This window comes from Vidua macroura, unplaced genomic scaffold, assembly GCF_024509145.1.
Source record: "Vidua macroura isolate BioBank_ID:100142 unplaced genomic scaffold, ASM2450914v1 whyUn_scaffold_107, whole genome shotgun sequence".
NCBI lineage: Eukaryota > Metazoa > Chordata > Aves > Passeriformes > Viduidae > Vidua > Vidua macroura.
In genome coordinates, this window is record NW_026530542.1 from 52130 (window position 1) to 68473 (window position 16344).

A 16344-nucleotide genomic window follows, 5' to 3' on the forward strand; every position below is an offset into this window, starting at 1 on the left:
ACCGGGACGGGTCACTGGGGTTGGGACACTGTGGTGGGGCGCTGGGATGGGACAAAGGCAGGATGGGACATAGAATGGGGACATAGGATGGGACACAGCGAGGGGGACACGGGGTGATGTCCCAGGAGCCCTTGGCTGTGGCTGCCAGGGACAGGTTTGGGAGGGGGGACAGCGACACCACCTTGGCAGCCCCATGGGGTCACTCAGGAGGGGCTGCAGGGTGGCCCCAGGTGTCACCCGAGGGTGCCACAGGACCCTCAGGGGGTTGCTGTGCAGGGTCCCTCGGGGTGGACGCCCTGGGCGCTTTGTCACTGCACTGGCAGGAGCCACCAGGGGTGGGACAGGGGCTCCAGGGGCGTGGGGTGGGACCCTGCTGCCGTTTGTCCCCACAACGTGGCTCTTGTCCTCCCAAGAAGGGACCCAACAGCCGCCCTGCCATGGCCTTGGGCCCTCAGGCTGGGTGTCCTTGTCCCTGCGTGTCCATCATGGGCCCATGTCCTTGTCCTTGTCCCTGTCCTGGGGTGTCCTTGTCCTTCACGTGTCCCTGCAGGTCCCTGCCTTGCCCCCATCCCCAGTGTGTCCCTGTCCCATCCCTGTCCTTGTCCCATCCCTGTCCTTGTCCCATCCCTGTCCCTGCCAGGTCAGGATGGACCCTGGAGGGTGCTGGGTGGGGGGTGGGGGGGGGGGTCCAAGGACATTCCTGTTGAAAATCCCAACCCCCGAGGAGCCACGCCCATTGACCACACCCAACTGACCACACCCAACTGACCACGCACACTGACCACACCCACTAACCTAAACAACTGAGCATGCCCACTGACCACGCCCACTGACCACACCTGCTGACCTCATCCACTGACCACACCCAACTGGTCACGCCCACTGACCACGCCCCCACCGTCCCCCTATAGCCCCTCCCATCCCAAAGCCCCTCCCACCCCTATAGCCCCCCCACCCTCAGCCCTCCAGTGGGCGGGGCCTGGGCCCCCCTCCCCCCCCCCCCCCGTTTTTGGAAGAAAGAGGCCGATTTCGGGCTGGTTAAAATCTCACCATCCATTGGGTAGAAAAGGGCGGGGGGGCAGCCCCTCCCCCAGCCCCTCCCCCACCCCGGGGGCTCGGGGGTCCTGGGGGGAGGGGCCGAGACTTGGCACAAAAATCCTGGCGGCAGCGCGGGGGAGGGGCCGGCAATAGAAAACTGAGTCGGGGGCGACGGGGGGGACCCGGGGGGACCCCGCCACCACCCCACCCCCAAAGTACAAAAGAGCTAAAAACACCGCGGGGGGGCGGGGGGGCTGCGGGGACCCCGCGGGCCCGTGGTGGCCCTGGGTGGTGGCCCATGGCAGTGGCCCTCGGTGGTGGCCCATGGGATGGCCCTGGGGGTGGCCACGGGTGGGGAGGGGGTGCTGGGGGTGTCCCACAGGTGGCCAGTGGTGGTGGCACACGGGGTGGCCCAAGGGAGGCTGACCCTTGAGCTGGACCATAGTGGCAGTGGCCCTGGAGCTGGCCACCCCGGGGGTGGTGGCCCTGTGTCACGCCAGTGTCCCGGCCCCGTGGGCACCCTGGAGGCAGCCGGGGGTGGTGGCCCCCGGGGTGGCCCAAAGGGGCAGCCACCCCAAGGTTGGTAGCCCTGGAAGTGGCCAACAACGGTGGCCCTGGGGGTGGCCCACAGGAGATGGCCCAGTGGGGTCGGTGGCCCTGGGGGTGCCCCAGATGTGGCCGGTGGCCCACGGAGTAGCCACGGCTGTGGCTCTGGGGACACCGGAGGGGTGGCTGGCAGCAGTGCCCTTCAGCTGGCCCGTGCTGGTGGCCTGGGGTCAGCGATGCCCACGGCGTGGCCCTGGTGGCCCTGTGCCACCTCTGTGTCAGTGGCACCCCGGGGGTGGCCAGCGCCGGCAGCCCGCGGGGTGCCCGGGGGCGGCGTCACCGCGGTGTCAGCGGCCCCGCGGCGCCCCGGGGCTGGCCGGCGGAGCCCGGGGCTGGTGGCCACCCCTAGTCGCCGGCCATGCACTTGAAGCGGTTCTTGAAGAAGAAGAGGCGCTGCTTGAGGCGCAGGCTGTCGTCGCGCGCCGCCGGGTACCGGTACCGGTTGTACTGGCGCTCGCCCTCCGAGCGCCGCCACGGCAGCGCCAGCTTGGACGCGTGGTCCACGACCACGTCCTCGCACGAGCCCACGTGCAGCACCCCCAGCCCGTCGATGAAGAACTCTGGGGGGGCAGAGAGGGGCACCCCAAAAAACGGGCTCAGAGCCACCCTGGGGTCCCTCCCTATCTCTGACCCCCTCAAGACCCTGTGAATCCCCAGGACCCTCCTGCTCCGGGACCCCCTTAGACTGACCCCCCCCCCAGACCCCCCCATGACCTTCCTCCTCTGGAACCCCCTTAGGTTGACCCCCCCAGACCCCCCAGGACCCTCCTGTGGGACCCCCTTAGGCTGAACCCCCCCAGACCCCCCCAGGACCTTCCTCCTCTGGGACCCCCTTAGGCTGAACCCCCCCAGATCCTCCAGTCCCCCAGACCCCCCATGACCTTCCTCCTCCGGAACCCCCTTAGACTGACCCCCCCGGTTCCCCCAGTCCCCTCCTGTGGGACCCCCCGGTGCCCCCGGGACCCTCCCCCGCTCAGGCCCTGCCGGTGCCCGGCCCTCACCGAGGTGAGCCACGCGGCGCAGGCGGGGGTCGAAGCCCACCTGCCGCACCTTGTCGGTGCGGGCCAGGAAGAAGTTGACGACGCCGTCGGTGACGACGCAGGCGGGGAAGCCGGCGAGGCGGTGGTGGAAGCCGGGCCGGGTCCGCAGGCAGTCGCCCCCCGCGCCGCCCCCGCGCACGCTCAGCCGCTGCCGGTACGTGGTGGTGTAGCCGGTGATCTCCCGCACCGCGCCGCCCACCTGCGGGCACAGCGGGGCGCTGGGGGGCGGCACCGGCACCCCCGGCACCGCCCGGCACCGCCCGGGACCGCCCGGGACCGCCCGGGACCCGCCGGCACCGCCCACCGGCGGAATGGGATGGGATGGGACGGGACGGGACGGGGCCGCTGCGCTGGGGCTGTGCCAGCACCTGGGCACCGGGACCCCCTGAACCCCCACCTGGGCACCGGAACCCCCACCTGGGCACCAGAACCCCCACCGGGGCACCGGGACCCCCCTGAACCCCCACCGGGGCACCGGGACCCTGATGGCCCCGCCGGCATCGCCCACCTGGGCGCAGGAACTGCCGCGGGGGGGCTGCACCGGGAGCAGGGGTGTCCCCAAGGTGCCACCCACCCGCGACCCCCGCGACCCCCAGCATCGCCCGCCTGTGCCCCTGCAGCCCCCCGTACCCCCCGTACCCCCTGCAGCCCCCATGCCCCCCTGGTGCCCCCTGGAGCCCCCCCGTGCCCCGCACCAGGTCCAGGCTGGTTCTCTCCAGCACATCCACCAGCTTCTCCAGCCGCGTGCGGGGCGTGAAGATGAAGTCGTCGTCCACCCACAGCACGTACTTGGTGGTCACCTGCGACACCGCCAGGTTCCTCCCGGCGAACCAGCCCTGCGGGGGCAGCGTGGACCCTCGGGCACCGCCCCCGCACCCCGCAGGTGCCCACGGATGCCCGCCCTGAGCCCCGCGGCGCCGGGAGACCCCCGTGTCCCCCATCCCCGGGCACCGACGGCTCTTGCAGGCCTCGTGTCCCCTTCTCTGGGATCCCACAGCCCTGACAGCCCCCCCCGTGTCCCCCACGCCCCTCAAGCCCTGCCAACCCCCCGTGAGCCCCCCGGGTTTTGCCACTTTGTCATTCCCTCACGCGTCCCCCCCTCTCTATGGGGTGTCACTGCTCTGACAGAGTTCCAATGTCCCCCTTCCCCATTGTCCCCCATCCCCAGGGACCCCCGCCCTGCCAGCTCTGCCCCCAGCTCCCTCCCTGGGGGTCTCCACCCCTGCCAGCCCCCCTGCCACACCCAGGAACCCACAGCCCCACAGGACCCCGCTGTCCCCTCTCTGCAGTCCCAGACCTCCACGTCCCCCCGCTTTTGGGGACCTCAGCTCCTGCCAGCCCCTCCCGTGTCCCACAGCCCCGTGGCTCTGCCAGCACCCGTGTCCCCTGTCCGGGGACCCTGGCCCCATCCCGTGTCCCCTCAGGGGGCCCACCTTGCCGAAGGGCATGAGGTAGTGCTCCAGGTGGGGCCCGGACAGGGGCTCGGGGCGCTGGCTGTCGTCGGCCACCACGATGGTGACAGAGGGGTAGAAGCGGCGGATGCTGGCGATGAGCCCCCGCAGTTTGTCATAGCGCAGGAACGTCTTGGTGGCCACTGTCACCAGCGCCGAGATGTTGTACCCTGGGGGGCGGGGGAGGCACTGGGAGCCTGCACTGGGAGCACTGGGAGAGCTGGGAGCCTGCACTGGGAGCGCTGGGAGCACTGGGAGCCTGAACTGGGAGTTCTGAGAGAGCTGGGAGCCTGAACTGGGAGCGCTGGGAGCACTGGGAGCCTGCACTGGGAGCACTGGGAGCCTGCACTGGGAGCGCTGGGAGAGCTGGGAGCCTGAACTGGGAGCCTCAACTGGGAACTTGGTACTGGGAGCACTGGGCACCCACACCGGGAGGATTGGGCTCCCACACTGGGACTGGGACTGGGAGCACTGGTAGGGCTGGGGGCACTGATAGTGGCAGAAACAGCTGTCTGCAGCACTGGGAGCACTGGGTACACTGGGAACACTGGGAGTACTGGGATTCTGGCTCTGGAGGCATTGGGGACACTGGGGGCACTGAGATACGGGCACTGGGGGCACTGGGACTACTGGGATCCCAGCACTGGGGACACCGGGGGCACTGAGATACGGGCACTGGGAGCACTGGGAGCACTGGGATCCCGGCACTGGGGGCACTGGGAGCACCGGGAGCACTGAACACGGAGAGCCCTGGGACTGTCCCGAGGAGCAGGGATGGGAGCCCCGGGAGCCCCGGGAGCGCCGGGCCCGGGCAGGGCCGGTGTCGGGCTGCCGGCCCGCGCTCACCCCCGTCCCCGCTGCTGTCGCTGTCGCTGTCCCCGTCGCTGTCGCTGGCGGTCCCCGGGCCGTACAGGCGGGGCGTGGGCGGGTGCCGGATGCGGATGGCGAAGGCGGCGGAGTGGCCGTCGGTGGAGAACTGCACTGCAGGGCGAGGGGCGGCTGGGGGCAAGGGGGGCACGGGGGGCGCCGGGAGGGGCAGCGGGGCCGGGGGGACGCGGGGACTGCCGGGGGGCGGGGGTCACCGGAGGACACGGGGAACGAGGGGGGCGTTGGGGGTAGCCCGAGTGTTCCAGGGACACCCCGGGTGTCCCTGTGGGCATCGGGGATCCGGGGCTCCCGGGGGGAACTGGGCATCCAGGGGGGATCGGGGGGTCGCTGGGGGTCCCAGGGGTGCTGGAGTTCCCAAGGGTCAGCCGCGGCCCCGGGGGGCGCTGGGGTTCCCAGGGGCGCGGGGGGTCTGGGGGTGCCGCGGCTCCCAGGGCTCGGGGGGTGCCGGGGGTCCCGGAATCAGCGGCCCCCGCGCCGCTCCTGGCAGCCTGGCAGCTGCCCCGTACCCACCGATGTCGGCGGTGTCGGGGTGGAACTGGGTGTTGGTGTAGGTGACGAACTGCAGCTGCCGGTTCAGGTGGTCCAGGTGCGCGGCGGCCAAGGACAGGTGCGGCTGCCCCTCCCCGCGCAGCGCCACGCCCTCCACCTCGGCCGCCACCGCCAGCGTTCCCAGCGAGGCCGTCAGGTTCACCTGGGGGCGGCACGTCACGGGGGGCCCGGGAGGGGCACGGCAGGGACCCCCCAAAGCGGGGAGGCGGCACACGGGGGGGGGAAGGTGCGCGCCCCGGCCCCGCCCCAGTCACTCCACTGCCCCGCCCACCCCATGGACACACCCACAGGCCGGACAGGCCACGCCCGTGTCGCCACGCCCCCCGCCCAGTCCACTCGAGTCACGCCCTCTCCTCCACGCCCCCTCCCCAGCCCCTCCCCCGTGCCCCGCCCTGGCCCTCACCTGGTACCTGCTCCTGGCCGGCGCCTGCAGGCTGAGCCCTGGGGGCCGCGACACGGGGGTGAGGCCCAGAGACCCCCGGAGGGACCCCCTGCCCCCCCCCAGAGCCATCCGGGGGCACCCCCTGCCCAGGGACACCCACCCCGCGTCCCCCCCCAGGTGCCCCCCGCCAACCCTGTGCCTCCCCCAGCGCTCCCCACCCCCGTGTTTCCCCCATTCTGTGCCCCCCCCCGTGCCCCCCACCGTGTGTGTTCCCTTCCTTGAGCCGGTGCCCCCCCACCCCCGTGCCCCCCACCCCGTGCTGCCCCCCGCGCCCCCTCACCGGGCACCAGCACGGTCTGCAGCGGCCGCACCTCCACCCCCTGCGCCGGGTACTCCAGAGGGGAGTTGGCCGGGACGATGAGCAGGCGGTCGGCGGGGGTCTGCACCCTGCGGGGGCGGGGGGGGGGGGCACCGCGGCTTCAGCCGGGGGTCCCCGGGGAGTCCCACGCTGCGGCCGGACCGGTCAGTCCGGGGCGCGCACCCCACACCCGGCCTGGGGGTCCCAGCCTCCCCCCCCGGTGTTGAGCCCGGGGTCCCGTCCGGCCCGAGGTGCCCCGGGGATCCCCCCCGCCGCCCGCCTGCGCTCACCGGTTCCGGTAATTGCGGTACTCGCGCTCCCGCAGCCGCAGCTGCCGCGGCCGCTCCCCGGGGGCGAAGGCGCTGGCGAAGTCCAGCCCCGCCGGGCCGGGCCCGAAGAGGCGCCGGCGGAGCGGCAGCGCCAGCCCCGCCTCGGCCTCCGCCTCGCACGAGCAGCCGTTCCTGGGCAGCAGCCTGTCGCGACAGGGCCGCTGTCACCGACAGCGGCGGCGCCAGAACCGGCGCCACGGGGACCCGCGAGCACCTGGCACCTCCCGTCCCTGCCCGTGCCCGCGTGGCACCGCCCCGGCACCGCCCTGGCACCGCCCCGGCACCTTCCAGCACCACCCTGGCACCGCCCTGGCACCGCCCTGGCACCGCCCTGGCACCGCCCCAGCACCACCCTGGCACCGCCCCGGCACCGCCCTGGCACCTTCCAGCACCACCTGCCGCCACCCACCACAGCCCTGACCCGCCCTGGCATCGCCTTTGTCACCCCTCTGCTACCGCCCCATCGCCCTTCCCCCGGCGCCCCCACCGCCCCACCCTGGGGTGCCCCCGTTTTTGGGTGCCCCCGTTTTTGGGTGCCCCAACCCACGGGTGCCCCATGGGAGCCACAGCCCCGTCCTGGGGCGCCCTCAGCCCTGAGTACCCCCACCCTTGGGTGCCCCCCACCCCGCCGTGCCCCAGCCCCGGCGCTCCCAGGCCGCAACCCACGGGTGCCCCCCCCACCCTTGGGTGCCCCCCCACCCCGCAGGTGCCTCCCCCCGTGCCCCGTCCTTACTCCATGACCTCCTCCTTGAGGCGGAAGGGCACGTGGGGGTAGGCGCGGGCGGGGGGCGGCAGAGGGGGTGGCAGCCGCTCGGGGGGGGGGCGGCGCAGGTCCACGCTGGGGGGGCCCTTGGGTGCCCACAGGTGCAGGTAGAGCGCGGCCAGCGAGGCCGAGGCCACCAGCAGCAGGCACAGCGCCCGCTGCGCCCCCCGCATCCTGCCTGGGGGGGGCACAGCGTCACCCCGGGGCCCCCGGGGCGACTCAGTGCCCCCAGTACAACCCAGTGTTCCCAGTGCCCCCAGTGAAACCCAGTGAAACCCAGCCCCTCCCAGTGCCCCCCAGTGAAACCCAGCCCCTCCCAGCGCCTCCCAGTGCCCCCCAGTACAACCCAGTGTTCCCAGTGCCCCCAGTGAAACCCAGCCCCTCCCAGTGCCCCCCAGTGAAACCCAGCCCCTCCCAGCCCCTCTCAGTGCCCCCCAGTGAAACCCAGCCCCTCCCAGTGCCCCCCAGTGAAACCCAGCCCCTCCCAGCCCCTCTCAGTGCCCCCCAGTGAAACCCAGCCCCTCCCAGTGCCCCCCAGTGAAACCCAGCCCTTCCCAGTGCCCCCAGTGCCCCCCAGTGAAACCCAGCCCCTCCCAGTGACCCCCAGTGAAACCCAGCCCCTCCCTGTGCCCCCAGTGCCCCCCAGCCCCTCTCAGTGTCCCCAGTGCCCCCCAGTACAACCCAGTGTTCCCAGTGCCCCCAGTGAAACCCAGCCCCTCCCAGCGCCCCCCAGTGCCCCCCAGTACAACCCAGTGTCCCCAGTACAACCCAACCCCTCCCAGTGAGTCCCAGTGTCCCTGGTGCCCCCAGTATAAACCCAATCCCTCCCAGTGCAAACCAGTGCCCCCCAGTTCCTCCTGCTGCCACCCAGCTGCTCCCAGTACCAACCAGTGCCCGCAGCACCTCCCAGTGACTCCCAGGACTCCCAGTACAAACCAGTGCCCGCAGCACCTCCCAGTGACTCCCAGGACTCCCAGTACAAACCAGTGCCCGCAGCACCTCCCAGTGACTCCCAGGACTCCCAGTACAAACCAGTGCCCGCAGCACCTCCCAGTGACTCCCAGTACAAACCAGTGCCCACAACACCTCCCAGTGACTCCCATTACAAACCAGTGCCCGCAGCACCTCCCAGTGACTCCCAGTATCAACCATTGCCCACAGCACCTCCCAGTGACTCCCAGTACAAACCAGTGCCCGCAGCACCTCCCAGTGACTCCCAGTACAAACCAGTGCCGCCCGTGCAGTGCACCATCCCTCAGTCCCCGCGCTGCCCCCAGTGTTTCCCAGCGCTCCCATCTCCCAGTTTCCCAGTTCAGCCCAGTGCCCTGCCCAGTCCCCCCGCCCAGTTCCCCCGCTCTGCTGTGCTCGCACCCCCTCCATCCCTCCCCAGTGCCCCCAGTGCCCCCAGTGCCCCCAGTGCCCCCAGTGCCCTCACCTCGGGGTGGGCGCAGGTCCCGGCGGGGGGGGCTCAGCCCACACTCATGGCTCTGCCCCCACAGCACCGGCCTGGGGACACGGGGACAGTGTCGGGGCGGGAGGGACCCGCGGCCCCGGGATCCCCCCCCGTGCTGCCGCCCCCCGGCTCCCCCAGCCCCCGGCCCGGACCCCCCCGGGCAAAGGCAGGGCCGGGGGCAGACGTCACGTCGGGAGGGGCTGGGGGTGCCTGGGGGGGGGGGCAGGGAGGGGCCTGGCAGACGCTGGGGGAGGCTCGGGGGGGGCGGGAGGGGCGGGGGGCCCGGGGGGTGCGGAGCGAGGGGGGGGGCTGGGGCTGTTCGGGCGGGGGGGGGGGGGGGGCAGCGGGGCCGGGGGATGCGGGGGATGCCGGGGGGGGCCCCGGGGCTGCGGGACGCGGGGAGCTGGGGATGTCTGGGGGGGAGAGGCGGCGGTGTCGCAGCCGCGGGGCGGCGGCAGGTGCCATCCCTCGTCGCGACGCGTCGCGACAGGAGCGGCCCCGGCCCTACCTGGCTCCGCTGGCGGATCCCGGCGCTCCGCGGCCGCGAGCGGCACCGGCACCGGAGCGGGCGGCGAGGGCGCCCCCGGCGGCCCCGGTGTGGAACGGCACCGCCGCAGCCCCGGGAGGGGCGGGGCGAGGCTGCGGGGGGGGGGGGGGGCGCAGAACACGGCGGGGAGGGGAGGGGGGGGGGGTCGGGCCGGAATCAGCCCCCCCGGCGCGGCGGCCACAGGCCGCGCTTTGTGCCCACGCGTGGGGCGCACAACGGCCCCATTGAGCGGGGGGCGCGGGGGGGGGCCCGGCCCGAGCTCTGCCGGCACCGGGAGGGGGCGGGGGGGCGCGGAGACGGGGGGGGGGGGGGGCTGGGGAGGCTCGGGGTGCTGCCAGGCGGCTGGAGGAGCGCGGAGGGAACCTGGGGGGCTGAGGGGTCCTGGGGGGCTGAGAGGTCCTGGGGGGCTCAGGGGTCCTGGGGGGCTGAGAGGTCCTGGGGGGCTCAGGGGTCTGGGGGGCTGAGAGGTCCTGGGGGGTTCAGGGACCCTGGGGGGCTCAGGGGCCTGGGGGGCGGAGGGGTCCTGGGGGGTTCAGGGGTCCTGGGGAGTTCAGGGGCCTGGGGGGCTCAGGGGTCTGGGGGGCTGAGAGGTCCTGGGGGGCTCAGGGGTCCTGGGGGGCGCTCGGAGAGGTTTGGGGGGGGTCAGGAGCAGACTGGGGGAGCAGAGGGGCTCCGGTAGCGGGGGTCTGCCGGAGGCGGCCCCGCCCGCTCGCGGTGCCCCGCACGCCCCTCACCGTGGAGCCCCCCCCACCCGGCTCCGGTAATCACGTGATCGCCGGGGGATGCTCGGCGCCCTCCACCAATCAGCGCGCGGGGATCGCCTGCATCCCGCTCGGCCAATGGGGAACCGCCAGGCGTGACGTCGCCGCGGCCGGCCGCGCCCCGCCTCGCCATTGGCTGCCGGCCGCGCGGGCTCCGGCCAATCGCCGCGGCCCCCGTTCTCGCAGCCACCTCGCCCCCGCGGCCTCACAACCGGCGGCGTCATCCCGCCCGCTGGCCAATCAGAGCCGCGCCTGCCGTTGACGGGCAGGCGTCCGAACCAATCGCGGCCCGGAGCAGCGGGGCCGGGGCGGGCGCGGGGAGGTGCGGGCGGAAGCGGAAGCGGCGGCGGCGGCGGGGGAAGATGGCGGCGCGGCGGGGCCCGGGGCCGGTGGCGGCGCTGGCGCTGCTGGCGCTGCTCGGCCCGGGGTGGCCCCTCCGCGGGGCCCGAGCCGCGCTCAACCTGCAGGAGCTCAGCGAGCTCAAGTACGGCCTCGAGATCCTGGCCGAGCCCGTGCTGGCCGGGCAGGTGCGCCGCGGCACCGGGGCCAACGGCTGGGTGAGGGGTGGGGGGGGCGGGCGGCGTCCCGGGGGCCCTGGCGGGAGCGGCGCACCGGCCACGGGTCAGGAATGCCGGGCGGGGCTGCGGGGACCGGGAGCTCCTTACCGGGGGCGTTCCGGGGCGGGGCACGGGGCAGGGGCTGCACCGGGCCCGGGGCACCGGCTGTGCTCCTTACCGGGGCTCGTTCCGGGGCCGGCGGCAGCGGCTGGGGAGTGGAGCACGTCCGGGGGTCCCTGCGCGGGGCGGGACCGGGGGCTCGGGGCTCGGGCCGGTCGCTCCGTACCTGTCCGCGGGCACGGCCGGGCCGGGGGGCCCTGGGGCGGCAGCGACCCCCCCCACACACACCCCGGAGCTCGCGGGGCCGCCGCCGCCGCCGCCAGATGCTCCGGATGCGGGGAGGGGAGGGGCGGGCACCGAAGTTTCACTTCGCGTTTCGGGCGCCCCAGTTCCGGGGGTGGGGGGGGACGGGACACTCCCCGCAGCCGCTGCTGCCCCGGTTTGTCCCCGGGGCTGCCCCGCGACTCCTCGGGCTCCGTGGGACAGGGACAGGGACAGGGCTGGGCTGGGCTGGGCTGGGCTGGGCTGGGCTGCGGGACGGCTGCGGTTTGCCCTGGCCGGGGGGGGGGTGGGCTGTGGGGTCTGTCCTGTCCCACCTGGGGGGGCTGGGGCAGGCTGTGGGGTCCTTTGGTGTCACTGGGGGGGGATTTGGGGTCACTGGGGAGTCTGTGGGGTCACTGGGGGGGATTTGGGGTCACCGGGGGGGCTGTGGGGTGCTGGAGGGTGCTGAGAGGGGTCTTCCCAACAGGAGCAGAGTTCAGGGTCCTGGGGGCTGTGAGGTGTCCTGAGAGGGGCTTTGGGTCACCGAGGGAGGCTGTGGGGTCTCTGTGGGGCTGTGGGGTCACTGAGGGAGTCTCTGGGGTCTCTCTGGGGTCACTGGGGGGCTGTGGGGTCTCTGTGGGGTCTCTGTGGGGCTGTGGGGTCTCTGTGGGGTCACTGGGGGGCTCTGGGGTCTCTCTGGGGTCACTGGGGGGCTCTGGGGTCTCTCTGGGGTCTCTGTGGGGTCACTGGTGGGCTGTGGGGTCTCTGTGGGGTCTTTCTGGGGTCACTGGGGAGCTCTGGGATCTCTGTGGGGTCACTGGGGGCTGGAGGGTTCTGCGAGGGCCCGTCCCAAGGGGGGGCAGAGCCCGGGGGGGGGGGGTGGGCTCCCGGGGGGGGGCTCTGACAGCGCCGTGCCCCCCAGCACCAGGCCGGGGACGTGGTGACGGTGGCCTCGCGGTTCAAGCAGCGCTACGAGTGCCGCCTGCCCCCCGCGGCCGTGGGGCCCCCCCCCGGGCCCCCCCCGCGACCCCCGCCTCTACAACGGCTCCGGCGTGGCCGAGCTGCTGCGGCCCATGGGCACGGCGCCCTGCCTGCTCAAGGTGGGACCTCGGGGGGGGGGTGGGGGGGGCACGGGGGGAGCGGGGGGCACCCCCGGCCTCACCCGCGGGCTCCGCTCTTGCCAGACCAAGGACTGGTGGACGTACGAGTTCTGCTACGGGCGGCACATCCAGCAGTACCACCTGGAAGGTGACGCTGGGCACGGGGCCGGGGGGGGGGGGGGGGACGGACAGGGTGGCCCCCGGGGACCCCCTCCCCCAATATCTGCCCCTGTCCCCGCAGAGTCTGAGATCAAGGGGGACGTCCTGGTCCTGGGCTATTACCAGTCTGCCTTCGACTGGGACGACGAGGCGGCCAAGGTGCGCGTGCCCTCGCCGTGGGGGCGGCGGGTGGGGGCCGTGCCCCCCCCTCCCCCGTGCCCACCCCCGTGCCCCCTCCCCACCCCTCAGGCCTCCAAGCAGCACCAGCTGAGGCGCTACCACAGCCAGAGCTACGTGAACGGCTCCCGCTGCGACCTCACCGGCCGCGCCCGCGAGGCCGAGGTCCGGGTAAGGCCAGGGCACGCACCCGGGGCTGGGGTGGGGGGGCACGGGGGGCACCCGGGGACCCCCAGGGCCTCACCCCGGGGCCGGCCCCGCAGTTCCTGTGCGAGGAGGGCGCCGGGGACTACATCGCCCGCGTGGACGAGCCGCAGTCGTGCTCCTACGTGCTGACGGTGCACACGACGCGCATCTGCCACCACCCGTTCCTGCGGCCCGCCCCGGGGCTGGCACCGCAGCCCATCCGCTGCCAGCCCGCCCTCTCGCCCGCCCAGTACGTCCAGTACGTGCGTGCCCAAGTCTGTGAGTATCGGGGAGCCCTGGGCTGGGCGCGGGGTGCGGGGCTGGCACGTCCATCCCGAGGCTGGCACTGAGCCCTGGTGCAGGGCTGGCACTGTCCCCTCCATCCCGGGGCTGGCACTGTCCCCTCCAGCCTGGCCCTGTCCCCTCTGTCCCAAGCTGGCACTGTCCCCTCCATCCCGGGGCTGGCACTGTCCCCTCCATCCCAGGGCTGGCCCTGTCCCCTCCAGCCTGGCCCTATCACCTCTGTCCCAAGCTGGCACTGTCCCCTCCATCCCAGGGCTGGCACTGTCCCCTCTGTCCCAAGCTGGCCCTGTCCCCTCCATCCCGGGACTGGCCCTGTCCTCTCCATCCTGATGCTGGCCCTGTCCTCTTCAACCTGGCCATGTCCTCTCCATCCCAAGACTGGCACTGTCCCCTCCAGCCTGGCCCTGTCCCCTCTGTCCCAAGCTGGCACTGTCCCCTCCATCCCAGGGCTGGCACTGTCCCCTCCAGCCTGGCCCTGTCCCCGTCCCCTCCCTCCTAGGGCTGGCACTGTCACCTTCCTGGCCCTGTCCCCTCTGTCCTGGGGCTGGCACTGGGACTGGCACGGTTCCCTCTGTGCCAGGGCTGGCCTTGTCCCCTCTGGCACAGGACTGCCGTGGCTCCCTGCAGCTGGGGCTGTCCCCCAGCTGTGCTGTCACTGTCCCTGTCCCCTGTGTCCCCAGCTGACACCAAGAGGAAGGTGGAGGAGATCTCGGAGGAGCTCCGGACGCTGGACACGCGGCTCTGGAGCGACAGGGACAGCGAGCCCCTGGCACAGAGCCCTGCGGGCACCCAGCATGGTATGGCCCTGTCCCCCACCTCACGGGGACAGCACTGCCAGCGTCCCCTCTCCTTCTGGGACCTCCGGCCTGGCTCTCAGTGCCAGACATGTCCCCCCTGTGGCAGCTGTGTCCCCCCCTGTGCCAGGGAACCAGCCAGAGCCAGCCAAGGATGTGACAGCTGAGGACCAGGAGGTGACAGCCACAGCCAGAGACCAGCGGGACAGCACCAGGGTGAGTCCCAGTGGCCCTGGGGACATTCTGGGGGGCTTGGGGTGGGTTGGGGTCACTTTGTGGGCGGGGGGGGGGGTTGGAGTGCTGCTCCATCACCTGTTTCCTCCCTGCAGGAGCCGTCCCCGAGGGCAGCTGATGGTCGGGCAGCTGGTGAGTGCTGGGGTGTCCACCCCGTGTCACCTCCATGGCCACCCTGTGTCCCCCCCCGTCCCCCCTGGCACTCCCAGCCCCCATTCTGGCTTCCCTCGTAGATCCACGCAAGAAAATCCACTTCAAAGTGATCCGGAGCCCCGGGGACCTGCTGCAGTTCATCGAGGAGCTGAAGGAGACCACCAGGAAGGTGGGCACCTCCCCCGTGCCCCTCGGGCCTCTCCGTGCCTCAGTGTCCCCCTGAGCCCCTTCCCACTGCTGCAGGCCAAGGAGAAGGTGAGCGAGGAGGAGGAGGCAGCAGCCAAAGCTACCCCAGCCCCACCTGGCCCCGCAGAGCCCCCCAGCCCCGAGGCCCTGCCTGGCCCCGAGGCCCCCCCCACGGGGGAGGAGGAGGATGAGGACGAGGACGAGGATGAGGATGAGGAGGAGGAGGCAGGGCCGCTGCTGGCAGGGCTGGAGCTGCTGCCACGGGAGCAGGTGGCGAGGCTGAAGGAAGAGGTGAAGAGCCAGATGGAGCAGGAGTTCGACAGCATCATCAGCGAGGTGGGGACCCTGGGTGGGCTGGGACCCCCACAGGGGCACTGGGACCCCCACAGGGGCACTGGGAGCCCTCTGGCTGGACTCTGTAGCCACACTTGAGGGCCCCCAGCAGGGATGGGACCCTCTGGCCAAGTTGGGCCCCCCCCAGCCTCCAGTTGGGTTGGCTGCCCCCAGCAGCACTGGGGATCCCCTCGTTGCTGTGGGGACACCCTGTCCACACCAGGGAACCCCTGACCATGCTGGGGTCCCCTCCCAACTATGCTGGGGACCCCCTGACTGCACTGGGATGCCCCTGGCTGGCCTGGGGAGCCCCTGGGAGGGTTGGGACCCCCTGGCTGTGCTGAGGACCCTATGGCCGGGCCAGGGGTGCCCAGCCGAGGTGGGGCCAGCCTTTCTGGGCCAGCTGCTCAGGGGAACCCACCTTTAACCCCTCCTGCAGGTGGAGGATGAGTTGGAGACCGAGGGGCTGAAGGGGGAGTTCGACCGGAGCCGCGCCACCCGGACCCTGGCGTCCACCCTGACCCGGCTGATGGACCGGCTGGACAGGGCCGAGCCCCGCCGCGACCCCTCCGGGCCCCCCCCCGCTCCCGGGGGCCGCAGGGAGGAGGAGGAGGAGGAGGAGGACGAGGAGGAAGGGGCGGGGGGAGCGGCGAGGAAGGGCGGCCCCCGGCTCCCCAAGGACGGGCGGGTTCGGGTGCGGATGGGCAGGGTCGGGAGCCGCGACACGCCCCAGGAGCCGGAGCCTCTCCCGGGGAAGCAGGAGCCCCCCCGGGAGGACCGGGAGCCCCCCCGGGAGGATCGGGACCCCCCCCGGGAGGATCGGGAGCGCCCCCGTGAAAACCGGAGCCCCCCGCAGGTGCCGCAGGTGGAGAACGAGGTGCGGGAGTTGCTGGCCAAGGAGGGGCTGCGGGCTGAAGGTAGGGAGGGCTCCGGCCGGGGGGGGACAGCAGCGGGGAGCTCCCCCCCCGCCCCAAATCAACCCCCCCGCGCCCCCTCCCCAGGGAAGATCGAGATCAAGATCGTGACGGCGTCGTCGGGGGGCGAGGAGGAGGAGGCGGCGCAGTGGCTGTCGGAGGAAGATTCCCGGAGCCTGAAGGAGATTTTCCTCAGCATCCTGGTGCGGGGGCGTGGGGAGGGGCTCCGGGGGGCGGGGGAGGGGCTCGGAGGGATGGGGGCACAACTGAGGCTCGGGAGGAGGGGAATTTACGGTGTTGGGGTGGAGGGGGAAACCAGGGACACAGCTGAGGTGGGGGAAACTGAGGCATGGGCTGGAACTGAGGCCGGGCAGGGCTGAGGAATGCGGGGGGGCTGAGGGATGTCAGTGAGGAAACTGAGGCACGGGGGGACACACTGAGGTGGAGAGGGTGCGGGCAGGACACAGGCGGGGGGAGCTGAGGAGGGAAAAGTGGGGTACGGGGGGGCCCTGAGGGGCGGGGGGCACTGAGGGGAGGGGGCACAGAGGTGAGGGGGGGCAATGATTTGCCCCCCACCCCCAGGTGCAGGGCACGGAGGAGGCGCAGAAGGAGCGGCGGCGGCAGCAGGCACTGGAGGACAATTATCGCTTCGTGTGGGGGGGCCGCGACGAGCCCCCCCCGCCCGCTGACTCTGAGGACCAAGACTTCTGATCCCCCCCCCCCCAAATCCTGAGCCCTTAAATCCTGAACGTCCCCCCAGGA

General features: G+C 73.0%; 2 protein-coding genes across 4 annotated transcripts; one reads left to right on the top strand and one right to left on the bottom strand.

The window, feature by feature from the left end:
• Positions 1–1035: 1035 nt before the first annotated feature.
• On the bottom strand, positions 1036–11019 carry B4GALNT1 (beta-1,4-N-acetyl-galactosaminyltransferase 1). Of its 3 annotated transcripts, none has more exons than XM_054004657.1 (12): positions 10901–11019; positions 8840–8910; positions 7375–7582; positions 6603–6785; positions 6295–6401; positions 5976–6013; positions 5534–5714; positions 4982–5116; positions 4118–4305; positions 3380–3520; positions 2646–2883; positions 1036–2204 (listed from the first exon to the last, which is right to left on the bottom strand). In XM_054004657.1, exons 3-12 carry the CDS (start codon positions 7575–7577, stop codon positions 1990–1992), a joined length of 1629 nt encoding a protein of 542 aa, XP_053860632.1. In that variant the 5' UTR covers positions 7578–7582; positions 8840–8910; positions 10901–11019; the 3' UTR covers positions 1036–1989. The 3 variants fall into 3 exon arrangements, with proteins under 3 accessions (XP_053860632.1, XP_053860633.1, XP_053860631.1); XM_054004658.1 differs by lacking the exon at positions 10901–11019 and adding an exon at positions 10139–10477; XM_054004656.1 differs by lacking the exon at positions 10901–11019 and adding an exon at positions 9366–9443.
• Positions 10495–16344, top strand: OS9 (OS9 endoplasmic reticulum lectin). Its single transcript, XM_054004652.1, is given in 15 exon segments — positions 10495–10692; positions 11966–12076; positions 12078–12143; positions 12228–12291; positions 12385–12461; positions 12552–12650; positions 12743–12944; positions 13649–13765; positions 13893–13978; positions 14092–14128; positions 14230–14318; positions 14393–14671; positions 15108–15585; positions 15670–15785; positions 16165–16344. Coding segments are annotated over 15 exon segments (2115 nt in total). The 5' UTR covers positions 10495–10527; the 3' UTR covers positions 16294–16344.